Source organism: Vulpes lagopus, chromosome 15 (genome assembly GCF_018345385.1).
Source record: "Vulpes lagopus strain Blue_001 chromosome 15, ASM1834538v1, whole genome shotgun sequence".
NCBI lineage: Eukaryota > Metazoa > Chordata > Mammalia > Carnivora > Canidae > Vulpes > Vulpes lagopus.
This window is the reverse complement of record NC_054838.1, coordinates 29810915-29828816: the sequence shown is the minus strand read 5'-3', so window position 1 is coordinate 29828816 and position 17902 is coordinate 29810915. Positions and strand designations below refer to the sequence as shown.

The 17902-nt window shown below is 48.0% G+C and overlaps 1 protein-coding gene across 2 annotated transcripts in view; it reads left to right on the top strand.

Moving 5' to 3' along the window:
* Positions 1–17902, top strand: part of TENM4 (teneurin transmembrane protein 4) — a 731611-nt gene that overhangs the window by 334848 nt on the left and 378861 nt on the right. For both annotated transcript variants that reach the window (XM_041730444.1, XM_041730443.1), the window contains 2 exons: positions 13865–14152; positions 17441–17710. In XM_041730444.1, the coding sequence (XP_041586378.1) occupies positions 13865–14152; positions 17441–17710 (558 nt within the window). The remainder of the gene's footprint in view (positions 1–13864; positions 14153–17440; positions 17711–17902) is intronic.

Sequence of the window (17902 nt, the reverse complement as noted above, 5' to 3'; positions counted from 1 at the left end):
GCAGAGTGGATAAGAGCATTCTGAAAATATCTCCGTGTAGTGAGCAGTGGGGAAAGATCCCGCAGAGGGAAGGGGGCCCCTGGAACAGGAAAATGCAGGACTTGTCCCTAATATCTGCTGTCCCTTACTAAGAAACACACGGCCTGGCCCAGGGCCCAGGGCAGAGCTATTCGGCATTCCTGTGTTTGCTGGATGGTTTTGTGTTTGATTGGGGTGCCCCATGGGGATTGGGGGCTGGATGGTACAAGCTGATGTGGGACTTGTGCCAATAGGCATCTCTGATCCCAGGCACTGGGGTTCACACTGCAACACATTTTTGCTCCAGCTGGAAGCTTGGTTTGATCAGAATCCTCTTAGCATGGGGATTGGCATTCCTTAAACATATGGAATTCATCCAACAACATTCCATCCTAACTGTGGGGTAGTTATTCATTTCCTTGTCTGTCTCACCCTTGGGATACACAGAGAATTTAAGGCAGACCTTTGCACTAAGTCAAAAAACCTAGGCGGCATATAAGTCCTGCCTCTCGCTGGCTGTGTGACTTTCAATAAGGCATTTCCCCTCTGTGAACATCAGTCCTCTATGTAGCACAGGATCATGGCATAGCTGCTCAGAGGTGTTCACTTAGTTATTATTTATTAAGTGCCCACTGTTTGCAAGGCTCAAGGTTTGAGATTCAGTGCTGAACAAGACAGACATGATCCCTATCTCTGCACAGCCTGGAGCATGTAACTAATCAGCTACTTAAATAGAAATACAATGTACATGTCATTTTGATATGTTGCCAAGAAGAGAGGTACAGGATGATGGATTCAATCACACAAAAATTTGTGGGAGAAATTTATAAGCTCTGAAGTACTGTTTAAACATTAGACGTTATCCTTGTTGTCCTCATGTCATTTCCTCCTCTTGGTTAAGGTACTTCAATGGTCTGAACCTCAGTTTCTTCATCTGTAACATGAGAATTACAAGAGTATGTGCATCAGTTAGCCTTGCTGTGTAACATACCCCGGCAAAATATAGAGGCTTAGAATGACCATATACTGGTTTCTGTTTCTGTGAGTCGGTAATCTGGGCTGGGTGGAGCTAGGTGGCTCAGCCAGTTTGACTCTGGGCTCACTCGTGCAGCTACAATCTCCAGGGGTCTTGTAGGCTCGGCCCTGTGTCTCTAGCAACAAGCTGGCCAGCCTGGGGTCTCCTTACATGATGGCTGCTTTCCAGAAGTACCCCGAGAAGGCAAGCCAAAAACTAAAGGGTTTTTCATGCCTCTGAATCACATTTGGTAATATCCCCCTCAGCCAATACATGCAAAATGGCCAACCCCAGAGTCAGTGTGGGAGATTGCACAAGGGTGTAATATGGGGAGAGGTGTCATTTCTACAGCGATCTTCCACCACACCTAATGTCCACAGTTGTCCCGAGGACTTTGTAGGAGACATATGATGCCACACTGGTGGTGATTGTACCTGAAGCTTAAGAATTGCTAAGTGACTATGAACCTGACAGCAGCTTGCTGCCTTATTGGGGGGAAAATATGTTACACAGGAAATTAGTGGCAAATGATTAGCCAAAACAGCACATAAAGTATGACAACATGGCTAGAAATAATAAGATTATTGCTGAATGTGAAACTGCATCAGACTCTTCCGTATTTAACCCTGGTATTTTAAAGCAACATGGACCGAAAGGAAATTTTTCAGAAGGCTGACCAGGGTGGAAGCAAGGTAAGTGGGAACTGAAGTAGGAGAAGGCAGAGAAATATTTTTGCTGTATAATAATGTAACATTTACCAGTCTTGTCTATTGAGTACTTATTTATGCACCAAAGAGCTAAGCATTTCCACGCTTTGCCTCATGTAAGCCTCAAGACAACCGTGTAAGATGTTGAATACTATTCCCATTTTTACGGATGAGGAAATTGAGTCTCAGGTAGTTTATTTGTTCTGAGTTGCACAAGAAGTACACAACAGGTTCAGGGTTCAAACCCAGGCCTGCTGGACTCAAGAAACCTAGTGTTTTAAATGAAATTTCTAGAAAGATAATTGTAGTTCACATGTAGTTGTAAAAAAATAATAGAGATATTCTGGGTATCCTTTACTCAGGTTCTTCCCTTAGTAAACATTTTGCAAAACTTTAGTAAGAGAGCAGATATCACACCAGGATATGGATAAAATCTATTCATTTTATGTGGATTTTCCCAGTTTTACTTGTACTTACTTGTGTGTATGTGTGGGCTTCCTTCTGTCCTGTTTTATCACTTGCAACTTCGTGTGTTCAGGCAACATAGTGGGCATTTCCATCCCCACGGGTACCCCCTCATGGTGCCATCCTCACCTTTCCTGCCCCTGCCCTATCCCTTGCCCCTTGCACCTGCTAATCTGTTCTCCACTTCTAACATGTTTTCCTGTCAAAACTGTCACATAAAAGGAATAAATACAGTATGGTTTGTGATTTGCTTTTTTTTCACTCAGCATAATTCTCTAGAGATTCGTTGTATTATTAGTCATTCCTTTCTCTTACTGAGTAGTATTCCACAGTATTTGCTTTACTTAACCATTTGCCTATTGGAGGATATCTGGACTGTTTCCTGTTCACTGTGATAAGTAGTAAAACTTCTATGAACATTATTTTACAGGTTTTTGTGCGAACACTGTTCTCATTTCTGAGGGATAAACGCCCACAGTGCAGTCGCTGGTTGTAAAGTAATTACATGTTTATTTTCACAAGAAAGTGTCCAACTGTTTTCTAGAGGCGCTGTACTAACTTATATTCCTACCAGAAATGTGTGGGTGCTCCGGTGTCTCTGCATCCTTGCCAGCGTTTAGAGTTATGACAATTTTTTATTTTAGTTCCTCTGATGGGTGTGTGTCCCTGATGGCCAGTGATGTTGAGCATCTTTCCTTGTGCTTATTTGCCATCTGTGTATCCTCCCCAGTGAAGTATCTGCTCATATCTGTTGGCCATTTTTCTAATTGGGTTGTTTGAGGTTTTTTTACTGCTGAGTTTGGAGCATTCTTTATATACTCTAGATGCTAGACCTTTGCTGGAAATGCAGTTTGCAAATATTTTTTCCAACTCCATAACTGCTCTTTTCTATCTTTTTTAAAGATTTTATTTATTTATTCATGAGAGACAGGCAGAGACACAGGAAGAGGGAGAAGCACGGCGCCCAGCATGGGACTCGATCCTGGGTCTCCAGGATCATGCCCTGGGCTGAAGGCGGCGCTAAACCGCTCAGCCACCCGGGCTGCCTTGTAGCTGCTCTTTTCATCCTAGCAATAATCTTTCCCAGAGCATAGATTTGAAGTTTGGTGAAGTCCAGTTTATCAATATTGCCTCTTTGGGTTGTGCCTTTGATGTAAAACTTATGTTTCTTGTTTTTTTGTTGTTTGTTCATTTGTTTACCACTGTTCCACTCCTTCCTGGAGCCTGAGGAAGAGAGATCCTATTCTGGGGGTGGGAAGAGATCAGGCTTCTTTGTGAGGTTCTAAGGCAGAGTTAAGACTGGCAGGAAGCCTCTTGGAATAAGTAAATTCTTGGAATAAGTAAATTCTAGCTCACTATCAGAACAGATCTTCGAAGGTCACTGCTTAGAGGATAAAATGTGTTAGGAGTGAGTGCTCCATCATCTGAGATCAAAGCCTTGCTGGTGTCCATGTGGATTCATAGAAGGAATCCAAGCTGCAGACGGAGCATGGGTGACTAATATCCCTTATGTTCCCCTCTAATTCTAAGAACCTAGGAGAGTAGCTAGCATTTGAATTACCTCTGCCTGACCTGTCATGTCTAACAAATACATCCCTCAGAGACCATCCAGGATGATAAATTTATAAAGGCTTTCTTTCAATGGCCATCTGGACCGTCTCTAGTTTGGGGCAGGTTGAGCCAGACTCTACAGGGGGTAGCCAATGAAGCCAGAAGGTCTGCAGTTGTCCTGCCTAGAGGTAGAACACACAGTAGCCAAAGGCTTGGAGGGCCCAGTCTCAGGGGCTGGGGCCTATTCCTCACTCTCTGTCCTCCTCCTGGGGGCCAGCCACCTGGCTGCCTGCCCCACCTGCACCCCAGCAGCCTCTTCTTCATTCAGACCATCAAGGAGAATCCCTTTCCTGACAGCACTTATGAGACTTAATTACCGATGGTAAGGTCTTTTGAGGCCTTGGATGAAAGGGTTGGGAGCAGTGGAAGGCTTGATTAGGCGTGTAGAACTCTGGGCACAATTAGCTCCATAAGAGACTAGCCCAGCCTTTATCTGTCTCCAGTTCTGCGTGACTTAGAGCAGCTAATTATTGAAATAAAAATTGCCTGACCACCCAGCTGCTGGAAAGAGGGCCCTAATATCTATTAAGTATGCCTTTAATTATTGGAAATGGTGGCAGCTTCAGGCAGTTAGGGTTTTCCCATCATTATGGGCCTTTCCCTCCACCTCTTCGAGGCTTGGGTACACTGGGATATAAGTGAAATTCTGACAAAGCCACTTCCTTCTCCATTGCTTTGCAACTGGACATCCCTTTTTGGGGATGCCTTTTCTAACAGGCTTTGTCTGCTGCAAGGACCCTTCTTGACTCCTCCCCAAGGGGCTTTGCAATCATTACACCTTATAGAAATCCCAGCCCTTGATAGAGTACTTTGAATTCCGGTGTGCGTGTGTGTGTCTAACATAAAGGCAGTCCTCAGGCATGGCTTACGTATGACCCCTATACCACCCCAATTTGCAGAAGAGAAACCTTAGTTCATGAAGGGAAACATGACAAAGCTGGAAGCTCCTAGCTCTTGCAGGTGTGGCTATCACCAAGTCACAGCCACCCTAGAGCTTGCTACTTTCTATGAACACAGAGCCATGGGCAGCTCTAGAAGGGCACAAGCAGTTGCTACCTTCACAAACCTGGTGGGCTTGTGTGGGATGGAGGAAGATAGTGTTAAAACTAAGAGACTCACTGTTTCCAGAGCCTTGAGCCTGTGTCTGGTGCCCAGGGCACTGGATTTCTCTTCTAGCTCTCTCCTTGAGAGTGGAGGCCTAATGCAGGAGCCCTAGGTAATTACAGGTTAAGCCTTGGGCACAGCAGGGGATGTATGATTAATCAGCCCAACTATCTCTTCACTCTCTCTGATTATCTCATAATGGGGTCCCAGAATAAGCCCATAGAAAATCAAGTCTGTGCAGCGCCCTTGCATGCTTTTTGCAGAGAATTGGCACTCTAATAAAACCTGGGCTTTGTGCTTGACCCTTGAAGAGATTTTCCAGGGAGAAGGAGAAGGCCCCTTCCAGGGGGAGCTGAGGGGCAGAACAGACCATTTCTCAAGGTTCATGAAGAAGCTGAGTGGCAGGACACAGCCAGCACACCTGAGGCTAGGGGCGTGGCATGTGCTTCCACGAAAGCCACGTAGAGTTGAGCTTTCAGGGTGCGAGAGAAGGGGGTGTGCATGGGGGACCAAGTGATTCCCAGGGGTTGTAGCCAACCCCATTGGGAGGCATGTGGATGAACATGAGCACACTCCCTTCCCTGTCCCCCAGTTAACTCCTGCACAGCCACTGGGTGTCAGCTCATGCATCACCTCCTTCAGGCTGCCCTGCTGCCTACGGCACTTGAGCTGCCATCCCCTGCTCTGCCCCCAGGCATCTCTGGCAGTTGCTCTTTTGTGTTCACTGAGCTGGAAGCATCTGTAGGTATGTCTGTCCCTTTGACTGTGTCTGATCCAGCTCCTTGTCCCCAAACCTCACCCTCAGGAAGGCTTGTGGGATGGGAAAGAGGGAACAAGGACGGATGAACCCAGGCAAAGGTCACTGGGAAGATGAGGGCTTGAACATCTTAGAGTCACTGAGTCATGAGAAGACTCAAGGATATACAGACAAGCCCAAATTCTGTCTGAAAGGGCTGTTGCTGGGACAAAGGCACTGGACTTCTTTCCTGAGACCCCAGGGGGTAGAGCTGAGGCCTTCGGAAGGAAGCTAAAAGAAGCATTGGTTCCATGCCAGGAAGCATAGTCAAAGCTTTCCCTGGTGATAGTGAAGTCCCCAGCTTTGGAGGTGGCATGACCACTTGGGGATGGCACGGAGGGGATTTGGACATCAATGGGGCATGGACCAGCTGATCTTTGACAGTACTTTCAGTCTTGAGATAGTAAATGCCACATTTGCTGACTCTAAGAGGTCCCCGTTTATAAAGGGGAATCGTTGGCTGGAAGTAGCTTCAGAAAGGGAAGAATCTTGTGGAGGAAGATGGAAATCACAACACTTATACTCACTCCTGTGGGTTGAGGACCTATTATGTTCTGAATCCTGTGCATGCTCAGCCCTTTTGAAGGGTCTGGGCAGTTCTGGTGGGAGCTCTCTGATCTCAGAATCAGAGGATGGTGCCCATATACCAGCCACTTGCCCTCAGTACCTGGCCTATGACAAGCCCTCACACAAAAGGGCATGATGGCACCTGTAGGCAGTGGCACCATCTGTCACCTGCTTTCACCCGCTGATTAGGGATGTCCTGGTAGCTGAACTGGGCACACAGCCACACATTACCCACCATGTTCCCAAGAAAGCCCTTTTTGTTGGCCCACAGCACTGTCTGGGGCCACTTGGAAAAGGAGGTATAAAAGCAATCCTCCCAGGCCCAGGTTAGGTGGTAACCTGGTGCATCAAAGGAATTAATATTGCTAACAAGACAAAATGAAAAAGCAAATAGAACATCTAAAGAAATTAAAATAAGGGATGATCTGGGTGGGAAGCAGTATAGATTGTGAGTAAAAGCTTGAGCCTTGGGGTCGTAGAGACCCATGTTTGAATCCTGGCTCTGCTACCTCCTTGCTGTGGCCCTCTGGGCAAGACATTAACCTCTCTAAATCCTGAGTTTCTCATGTGTAAAATAAGGGTGGATTAGGGGTATGATGAGGATGAAATGAGGTCATGCTATGAAGACCTTGCCCTTAGCCACCATTATTGTAATCACTGTCACTGTTTTTAAGAGCAGGAGATTCCCTAAAGTGACAGGGCCAGAGAAATGTGCCCTGGATGCCAAAACAGCATAGACTTGGAACCAGATCTCTCAGATTTCAGTCTTGGCATGTACAAACTTGGGCATCACTTTGCTACTCTGAGCATCGGTTTCCAAATCTGTAAAGTGAGGGTGACAGTGCCTGGTTCTCTGCTGTGCACATAGCCCAATGCCGGATCTAGCAGAGCATAGATGTCCCCTCCACCTCTGGCAGCCACCTGCATATCAGACCTACCGCAGGAGTTTAAAACAAAGGACTTGCAAGACCAAACTCTGAAGGGTTCAGGAAAGTAAAAATGTATGATGATTTTATGCACACGTACACAGATCATGCCCAGGACTTATATTTTGTAGAACACATTTGAGCTCTGAAATATCTATGTGCCCTTCTTGACACACAAGGAACTAAAAATATCACCATGTGCTTATGTTAAGGAAAACTTATAGGACTTTAGTCCAGTAGGAATTCAGTCAATTTCCTGGTTCGTCTCTGGCTGTTTCGTAGGTTGGGAGGAAACCCAGGGTGGTAACAGCCCCTGTTTCCCTGAGGGCTTTGGCAAGGGCAGAGATTACTTGGCAGTGCTGTATGTCTGTTCAGGCCTCCCCACGTGTGCTCTGAGGCCCCTGCCCCTCATAAATATTGCTGGACCCAATGTGAAAGGCCCAGCTTTTCTTCTTGAATTTCTCCCTGCACACCAAAAGCTTTGTTCTCCCCACATCCCCTTCTCTCCCAGGTCCAACACCTGTGTCATTCTTCCAGGCCAGCTCCTGGCCCCTGCCACATCAGGGTCTCTGAAACCCAGCTGGAGGACACGCTTCCCCGGGGACCTCCCATCCAGGCTCTCTGCCACATGCACGTTTGCATTTTACTGTCACTTAGATTACAACTGTTTGTGGAAATTGCTTTCTTTCCACCAGGCCGCTCACTCCTCCCCTCTCAGGCTTTCTCTTCAATCCTTCTTTCTTCCCTGAAGGCTGGACTCAGGGAATATGGGTATCTGGTTCACATCCTCTCCCGCCTCCAACTTCCATCTACACCGTGGCTAGAACAGTGCTTTTCAAACTGTAGGTTGGCAACCCATCCCTAATCTGATTTCAGCAGAGTAGAATAAAATAGACAACATCAGGTTCTACCCCAGAGGACAGAGTAGGCATAGTTCCTGAAATTTTTGTTTTAGTTAGAAATCTGTAGATCTACGTGTACTCTGGATTGTGAAATGTATTTTTACTGTAGGTCAGAGAAAATGGAAAGTCATATGTAGACTTCATGTCTCTCCTTCCCTCCAGACTGTCTGGCCTAGCTCACTTCTACTTGACATGTTTGGGTCATTGTTTAGATGTGGCTCTCTCTGGGCAGTGTGCCTTTCTGATCCTCTCCCCACCTTTGGCTCCTCTGGCCTGGGTTAGAGGCCCCCATGGTCCTCCCCCTGCCTCTCTCCCTGCCTGACCTGCCCACGTTCTAAAGCTCAAGGGGTAGAAAGCTCATTTGTCTTATCTCCAGATGCCTCACACAAGGCTTGGCACAGCAGGGTGGGAACTTAGTGTTGAAGAGAAGAGGCAGGTGGGAGAAGGAGGCAAGGGGATGGAGGGATCTGCACTTAGGACAGAAAAGGTACTTAGCCATTACTTACTAAATTAATTAACCTCTGGTATGAGGTATACAATACCTTTCATGAGGTTTAAACATTTTAAACATTTTCTTCTGATTCAAATCTAGGCCCTGACATTTGGAAGCCACGGGATCTAGAGCAAGTCACATAATCTCTTTAAGCTCATTATCTCATGTGTACAATAAGAGTAAATAAGAGAAAATATAAAAGAGGATATATCTAACCCACATAATTACTGGAGGGATTAGGAATAGCATGCACAAAATACCCAGCACACGAGTAGGTGTTTGATAGTTGGTGGTGGTTTTATTATTATCTCTTTTCCTATCTGAGATCATACACTGATCACTATCACCACGCAGGTCCCCAGGCCTCCCCACATTCACGCACCTGTCCAGACCTTCCAGATCTATCTGAGCCCAGCTCCATGTAAAAGAAAAAAGCCTAAAATGTGGATTTTAGAGTCACCTACCACTTGTATGAACTTGTTCAACCATGATAAATGACTAGAGCTCTTAGGGAACTGTGTGGAAGGCACTGATCACAGGGCTCGGTGCACACGTGTCTTCCCCTCTCCTGTCTGGAGCCCACTCTCTTTCTCCATAGAGAGGCCAAGATGCCACCTATGTCTGCATAAAGAGAAAACGTGTAGAACTGCAGGTCCTTATCAAAGCACTTGTGGTTGCCCCCTAAGGCTGATGCCCCTGAGAGAGAGCTCCCATTCTGCTCATGTCCAGGACAGTGACCAGCACAAGTCTGTCTGGAACAGATAAATTCCTCTTTGAAGGCACCTTCGTGGTGCTTGGGTTTCCCCTGGAGAAGAGTTTCAACCAGACACATCTCGAGAGCAGGCCAGGGTCTCACACAAGTTACAGGACTTGGTCAGAAATAACAACACATCAATGATGATGATGATGATGACACTGACAGTAGTCATTTTTCAAATTCCTTATGCGTATAGATCCAAGGTACATTATAGTTTATGAAGCATCTGACAAAGCCAACACCTAACTTTCCCAGAGCCCCATAGCCAGGAGGTAGCTGGAGAAGGACCATGGAGCTCATTCTGTCACTGTATGTGGTGGAGGGCTGTGGGAAGGAAGATCTGGAGATGGATGGATCCGGCTCTTGATCCACTTCTTGACTATGTGGTTTTAAGCCAGTTCTTTAATTCCTCTAAGCCTCGGGTTCTTTTTTTTTTTTTTAAGTTTATTTCTTCATGAGAGACACACACAGAAAGAGGCTGAGACATAGGCAAAGGGTGAAACAGGCCCCATGCAAGGAGCCTGATGTGGGACTCGATCCCGGGACTCCAGGATCATGCCCTGGGCCAAAGGCAGACGCTCAACCACTGAGCCACCCAGGCGTCCCAAGCCTCAGGTTCTTTATCATTAAGAGGGACCACTACAGAGTAGGATGGTGGGGACTAAATGAGATCACCTAACAAAAGCACTTCACCCTGTGCCTGGCCTGAGCCCCGAGGAAGTGGAAGCTAAGATTCTATTACTCTGATGATGATCACTGAAAGTCAACCAGATAGTAAAGGGTCAGGCTTCCCCAGGAAACAGGGTTCACTCCAGATGCTTTAAATGAACACACTTTAATGATGGGACAGAGGTGTGGACAGGTGAGGAGAGCCAACCAGGATGATGAGACACCCTGGTGTCTCTAGTGTTGGCAGGAAACAAGGACCTCCCCTCCCCCCGGCCTGGGCAAGTGAGGGCAGAGAAGGATATTGAAAGAGGCCTGGAAGAGGGGCCACCCAGTGTCAAATGAGTGGACAAAGGAGTATAAAGCAGGGAGAGAAAGGGGAAGCAGCACTGCCACCTCTTGCCTCCACCCTACTGCCCTATCTCCCTCAGGTGCCTCCCTTAGGTGCACCCTGTGAAGCCGGTATGTGGAGGCTCAGTGACAGTCAAGATTGAGGGTATCTGAGAAATGGCTGGCAGCTGTGAGGGATATAAATAGAGGGTAGGCATCTGGGAGAAGCAAGGTGCTCTGCAGGCAGCGTGAAGAAGCAGAGGAAGGCTCCAGAAGGTCGGGCTAATGGATTTAGGGGCAGAGGGGAACCCCTGGTCAGCAGGGTAAGGAGGGACTGAGATGTTTGTTTACACATGAACATGTGTGGGTGCCTCTGCTGCCCAGCCCGTGGAGGAGGGTCGTGGTGGATGGTGGATGGGTCTGAGCCAGGCTTTTCCCCAGCATGTCTCCATCCTCCTGCCAGGTCTCTGCGTCACTCTACTGCAGACCCTCACTCCGAGGGGAGCTCCTCTCCTCTGTTGCTTCTTGCATCCCAACCTCTTCCTCCTCTGTTAAATACCAGACCAAGTGTGAACCATGACCGGCCTCCCATCTGTCAAAAAATATATACTATTTACTGAATTACTATATTAAGCCTAAAATGGAAAAAATAAAAAGGGAATGGGAGCAAGGCACATGTTCTCCCTGCCTCTGCTTTGTGACAATTAAAGCCGTGTTTTCAGAGCTGTGTTCTTAATAATTCCTAGTTACTAAGCCTTTGCCTTGAAGCCGGTGCCCACGGTCAATAGGCACACACTGATAAGAAGACATAGTCACCCACCAATTTAACAGCCTAAACTGTGTCTCGGCCTTATTAACATGTTTCTGAGGGTGTTCCTTCTCCAATTATAACTGACACTGAGCTGGAGCCTTCTAAAGTGTGCCTTTTAAAAATAAAATGTGGGTTTTTTTCTGACAATAATAATGGCCGACATTTATTGAGCACCCATTAGGTATTAGAGACAGTATACACCGGGGACGTGTATTAACTCATTTAATCCTCAGAACAACAGTAAGAGGTTGGTACTGTCTTACAGATGAGGAAACTGAAGCACAGAGAGGTTAAATAACTTGTCCTGGGTCACACAGCTACTAAGTAACTAGAGGACACATCCTTCAAATGCAGACTTCCTTTGAAATTTTAAAAGAATGCACCGAAGGAATGCTTTCAATTCAATGAAATTTAGATGTACCTAAATCAAACTACCAATATTTTATACCACCTAAGACTGATGAGAAGTAAAAAAGTAGCTGTCATAATTTTATTCATTCATTCATTCAGCACACGTTTCATGAGCTCTATGGATGCCAGGCCTGTCCTCAAGGAACTGCAGTCAAAAGGAGAGACACACATGGATACAGATCATCCAGGTAGCTGGATGTACAATGATAACACACACAAATGTAGAGACACCACAGAATTAAAGTCCAGGAAAGTTGTAAGTGGCTCAGTGAGAAGGAAGTGAGTTAGGCCAGATCAAAGAATAGCCTTCCACTTTAATCAGGAGCCTGGAATTTATCCTGAAGCCTCTACAGAGCTGCTACAGAGGCATAAGCAGGGCATGGCATGATCTGGGCTTAGGAAATTCATCTGGCACAGCCTCTAGAGTCAATATCATCTAGTGGTTGTATCCATGTGCCAAGTTCAACTCGTGGGTCAGGATGATGGCTCTACCACTCAAGAGTCAGGTACCCTTGGGCAGTATACTCAACTTCATAATGTCCTACCTGTAATTTGCACATAATTATAGTACCTGTATTATGGAATTAAGGTGGGGTTTAAAATATTATCATATATAATATTAGTGAAAGTAAGTGCTCAAGCATTAGCTACTAATAATAAAAGTATATTGGCTATTATTGTGAAACCATTGTTAACATTATGAATTATTAGCCACTGGTATTAATGGCTAACATTACTTTAGTGCTTATTGTATATTCTATATTATCATCACCATTATTGTCATTTGGGGGAATGGGTCGGAGGTGAAAGGCCAGAGGGCACAGAGGCTGGGTGACAGTCACCAAACATCCTCATTCAAATTAGACCAGAAGAGTGTTTTGAGTCAAAAGCCAGTATTGAGACAATTTAGGGAGTTATAATAAGCCTTTTTAAAAAGTGAAAGAGAATGAAATAGGAAATATCAGAGTACATTGTTCATCATGCAATAATTTTGGTTTTGTGAATCTTCCATTTTATACACATAAACACACACATTCACATACATAAATATATGTATCCAGTCACAATGTCAGATGCTTTTTCAAATTATGGATTGCAGGCAAAAAGGTTTTACAGACCCTGGAGTAGAGAGTATTATCATCAGTCTTCCCTCCAGCCTTGCTCCTCAGGTGCTCAGAGGACTGACTGTCCTCTTGTCAGCCAGTGCCAGGAAGCTGAATGTTAAGAAGCCAGAGCTCAGAACCCTGGGTTTGGGCCCCAGTAAGATGATTTGATTTCTGTGTATCCTAAGTCAGGCTTCTTGTCCCAGAATTAACCTCTAAGGGTATTTTGAGAACTAGGTCCCAAAAAAATATCACCTACACATCTTGATTGGCTCTAATTGCAACCCTAAGGCATTGTCAGTCTATTAATGTTGGCTTGGCTACTAATGCATCCTGTGGCCTTGGGCAGAAAACTGTGTGGCTCTGGGTCACCGTTGCCCCATGTATAAAATGGGAGTTAAAATAGTTGTCTTATATGCTCTGTGGTTATTATGGGGCACCGATAAAATCACAATGTCTGCACGCTTTGAATATCATCAAAAACACATAGAAGGGAGTCTATAGCTGACACTTGGGAGCCAGGACCAGGCCCAAAGATACCAAATGGTAACTTCAGACCACTCTTTGGCTGAGTAAAGTGATGCAGCTTTCCAGGTTAGGACATATGGACACATTTGAGTGGGCTAGAGAGCTCTTTAACGAGATGAACAGAGTTTCCAGTGGAACCAGGCTGAGACCTGCCCTGGAGAAGGCCTTTTGGGTCTTGAGAGAGAAGAGAAATAGACTAAGTATGACTATGGCCATACTTATGGTCATGCCTGAGTATGGTCATTCATTTCACAAAGTCTTAAGGAGCCCCTACTCTGTGTCAGGCCTTATCCCAGTTGGGGACATGATGGAAACAAACACATGATTCCTGTGTAGAGGAATTATTGAAATCAATCTCCCCTGGTCTTTGTTGTCAAAGACTCGACACCCGTCACTGGAAGAGAGGCTGAGGCATCTCCATGGAGGATGGGCAGAGTAGGACAAAGGGATGGGAGTCATCACCAGAGGCCCAGGGTGCAAGTCCCCCTTTGCCAGTAACATCGGTGTGGCGGTCCAGCGGTGCCCTCCCCTCTCCAAGTCTGAAATCCCGCATCCACAGCTTGTAGGGCCGATCGAGGTCCGGGATGGACCCGGGGATGGCCTTTGCCTCCTGGGGCCTGAGCTCACGCCCTTTCTTTGGCTCCCCGGCTCCAGACCACTCGGCCCTGAGTGCCGCGAGGACCCTGTTCGTGGATGTGGAGGAGCGCGGGCCGGAGGCCATGGACGTGAAGGAGAGGAAGCCCTACCGCTCGCTGACCCGGCGCCGCGACGCCGAGCGCCGCTACACCAGCTCGTCCGCGGACAGCGAGGAGGGCAAGGCTCCGCAGAAGTCCTACAGCTCCAGCGAGACGCTCAAGGCCTATGACCAGGACGCCCGCCTGGCCTACGGCGGCCGCGTCAAGGACATGGTGCCGCAGGAGGCCGAGGAGTTCTGCCGCGCAGGTGAGGGCGGCCGGGCGGGGCTGGCAGGTGCATGCACCTGCGTGCGGCCCATGGGCGGGCAGGCGGGTCGCGCGGTCAACGCCAGGCTCGGCTACTTTGCCTCCTGGATCTGGTGCGAGCCTGCCTATAATCCACTCTTGGTTTGTTCATGTTCACGCGCACCCAGTCCATCGGCATAAAGAGGTGGTCAGGAGCTGGGCTGCCTGGGCTTGAGTTCAGAACCCCCGGCAGCTCTCCTCCGGCCTCAGTCCTCATCTGTGAGCTGGGCATGAGTGGGCCCCCCCCCCCCTCCCGCTGAGCGGCGGGCTAAACAGGGGCATGTTGTTAGTGGTGGGCATGCTAACATCAAGTGCACAGTAAGTCGGCTATTGTCATACATGCATCTATTTAACAAAAAATCACCTTTGTTGCCTCAAGCATCGTCCTGACCTTGAGAGGAAGACTTTTGTTCCTGACATAGACCTAAACTCTTACAAATTTGGAGAATATCCTGGTACCTGCCTCCCTCTCCCTCACTTCCTGCATACAGTAGTCACCATCCTATTCGGAAATACCTTTCAAACCCGTCCCTTTTTTCATCCACTTTGCCGCTGTCCCCGTTCAGGCCACTGTCATCTCTCCTGGAGGGCCAACCACAGCCCTTTTTACCCAGTGCTGTCCCCTTTGGGCCATTCTGTGCACTGCAGCTAGAGTGCAGTTGGGAATGACTCCCTATTGCCCTCAATCTGAGCTCCTTAACCTGGCATAAGGGACTTTCCCTAAAGCCCTTTTTTCTTCCTGGACTAGTTCATCTCCTATCTCTCCACACTCTACCCATCGTGCTCCAGACCTGCAGACCTACTCCTCATCCCCTACCCTGGTGCTTCAGAGATTCCTAATTTTCTGCCTGCAGAGCGTGAGCCTTCTGTGATGCCTAATGGGTTCCCACCAATGGCTGATTCTGCACCACCTGCTCCCCTTCCACAGCCACGGTTAGCCAGGCAGTGTGCTGTGTAGTTGATCTATGTTTTGGCATTGTTAGTTAATCCTTACAACAATGCCAAGCTGAATCATTTGCCCCATAACACAGGGGTAAGAGGAACTGGTCTCACACACACATACCCTCATAGAGGCAAACACCCACCCAGCTTCTCCCACAGGGCTGAGTCCACATGAGAGCTGACCTGTTAGTAAGGCTGCCTCTCAGGCTTGAGAGACGAAGGTCTTTAGCTCTTTTCCAGCTTGTGGTTATAGAGCTCAGACTGACAACCGACAGATTTGGATTTGAAGTCTGGATCTTCCATTTTTACTACCCTCAGCTCCTTCACCTGGACAATGGTATAACAGTAATGCCTCCTAATAGTAGGGTGGTCATGAGGATTAATGAAGATTATAAATAAAGCACTTGACACAGTGCCAGGCATGGAGCAGATGCTTCATAAATGCAGCCTACCACTAATTGCCATCTCAGTGAGGGGAAGGTAGAAATGGTACCAAAGCTTTCTTCCAACTCTCTTCTGCCCATGCTTGATAGAGCTCAGCAAGCCCTGACTAACCCAGCGTGGCCTGCGTGCCACCCTAGCACATGAGTCTGCAGAGAGGTATCCTCTCTCGCCTTTCTAAAAAATAAGTATGAAGCATTCCCATCTCCTTGGCAGGCATGGCCATGGCAGTTTACAAAGTACTTCCCCTCCCATTACCTCCCTAGGTCCTTAAAGAAAATCTGTGAGGGTAGCAGATCATAGACTATCATCCCCATTTTAAAGACAAGATCCCTGAGGCTCAAGTGATTGCACCAGCCTAAGATTGTTCAACTAGACGTTGAGTGAGGTGGTATTTCAACCCATGTCCCAGGATCCTCAAGAAAGAGACCAAAAGGGCAGCAAGCAAACAGGTCATAAGGACTTCTCACATTTGGTGAAATAAGTCTTCTAAACTCACACTGCGGAAGGTTGGGCTGGCTCAAAGGGATCAGTGGGCCCTTAGAGTCAGCCCTCACCTTGGATTTCTCAGTCCTGAGATGTCTCAGCTCACTCACACTCATGCTAAGACTGGCTGCTTAAAAGGGCAGAGAGGGGGCAAGCTACATGGAAACTGATGCAGACCTCTCCTCTGAGCTCCCACCCTCTGCCTCTGTGACCGGGGCACCCTCCATGGACCTCCCCACTTTGGACTTCAATCCTTAATCATGGTTTTGGTTGCATCTCCCCCACTTGCCTGTGAAGTCAAGCACCATGCCCTACTCATTGCTGTGTGTCGGGAAAGGGCCACGGGCAGCCAGATTTGGGGTAAAAGTGGGTGCCACCTAATCATAAGGTTGTTTCCCAGATCAGTGGTCTAATTGGGATATGACCCTTGGTGCCTTTGTCTACCCCTTCTTTCTCAACCCCAAAACATGCATGGGAATATTAGAAATATGGGAGAAACTGTCCTTGAATAGACCCTAAATGAACAGGTGTCTCCTGGAGGCTATGTTTCCCACATTCCCTTTGTTACTCAAATATGAATCCCCAAGTGAACTCCCAGCACCCACCTCTTCCCTGACCTTAGTCCTAGACATCGCCAGACCTTTCTGAGCCCTCCAGACCTCTTGGCAACCCAGCTCTGGCTGCTGGGCTCCCTGGATTGCTCCAAAGCCTGTGGATTCCCACCACAGACTCAGCCCCCTCTGGCATAAGGAGGCGGAAGGCAGAGCCCATCACCTGCATGAGGCCCACTTTTCTCTGCCAGTCACCATCCTCAGTGTCATGCTCCAGGCTTGCCTGACCTGGCCTGAAAGGACCTTCTGGTCCCAGGGCAGCCATGGGCATCTCCTCAACTAGGCATCTGCCCTGCTCAGGAGGGCTGCTTTCTGGCTAGTCCTCCCTGAACTGGAGGAAGAGACCCAAGGCTCTATTGAACAGACATCTATTGAGCCCCTGCTTTGTCTTGGGCATAGGGATTTAGGAATGAGTATGGCATGGTCCCTGCCCCTCTTGAGATCATCAGCAGTGAAAGGATCTGTCCCTTCATTCTACCGTGCAGGATGACCTGGGCTAAGGACTCTCAGAGGGAGCTTGGATGCAAGAAGCAGTGGATCCCACACAGGGTGTAGGTATTGGGGGACTTCACAGGGAGGTGCCTTATAAGTTGGGCCTTAAGGGATGTGGAGGAGTTGGGCTGGTGGGTGACTGCCAGAGGAGCCATTTAGGGAGAGAGCCATGTGTGTGGAACATCATGTGAGCTCAAAAGACAACAGGGAATCCTGGGGCACAGGGTTGGGTTTCTGGTGGGGAGACCCTAACCAAGCTCACCCACGTATCCTCCCAGGAGCCAACTTCACTCTGCGTGAGCTGGGGCTGGGAGAGGTGACGCCCCCCCATGGAACCCTGTACCGGACAGACATAGGCCTCCCGCACTGCGGCTACTCCATGGGGGCCAGCTCCGATGCCGACATGGAGGCCGACACCGTGCTGTCCCCTGAGCACCCTGTGCGGCTGTGGGGCCGGAGCACACGGTCGGGACGCAGTTCATGCCTGTCCAGCCGGGCCAACTCCAACCTCACGCTCACTGACACGGAGCACGAGAACACCGAGACCGGTGAGTGGCCCACCTGGCCTATGCCAGGTGCCTGGGTTTTGGGGCAGGGTTTTTCATTACAATATTGATTTTCTGCTCCATCGCTTGGGGCTCTGGTGAAGCTGGTGAGAAATTGCTTTGCTCTCAGTGGTCAGAAGTCAGAGCCTCTTGGAGAGTTACATAAAATACCCACCCGCTGGTGACACACCAGAT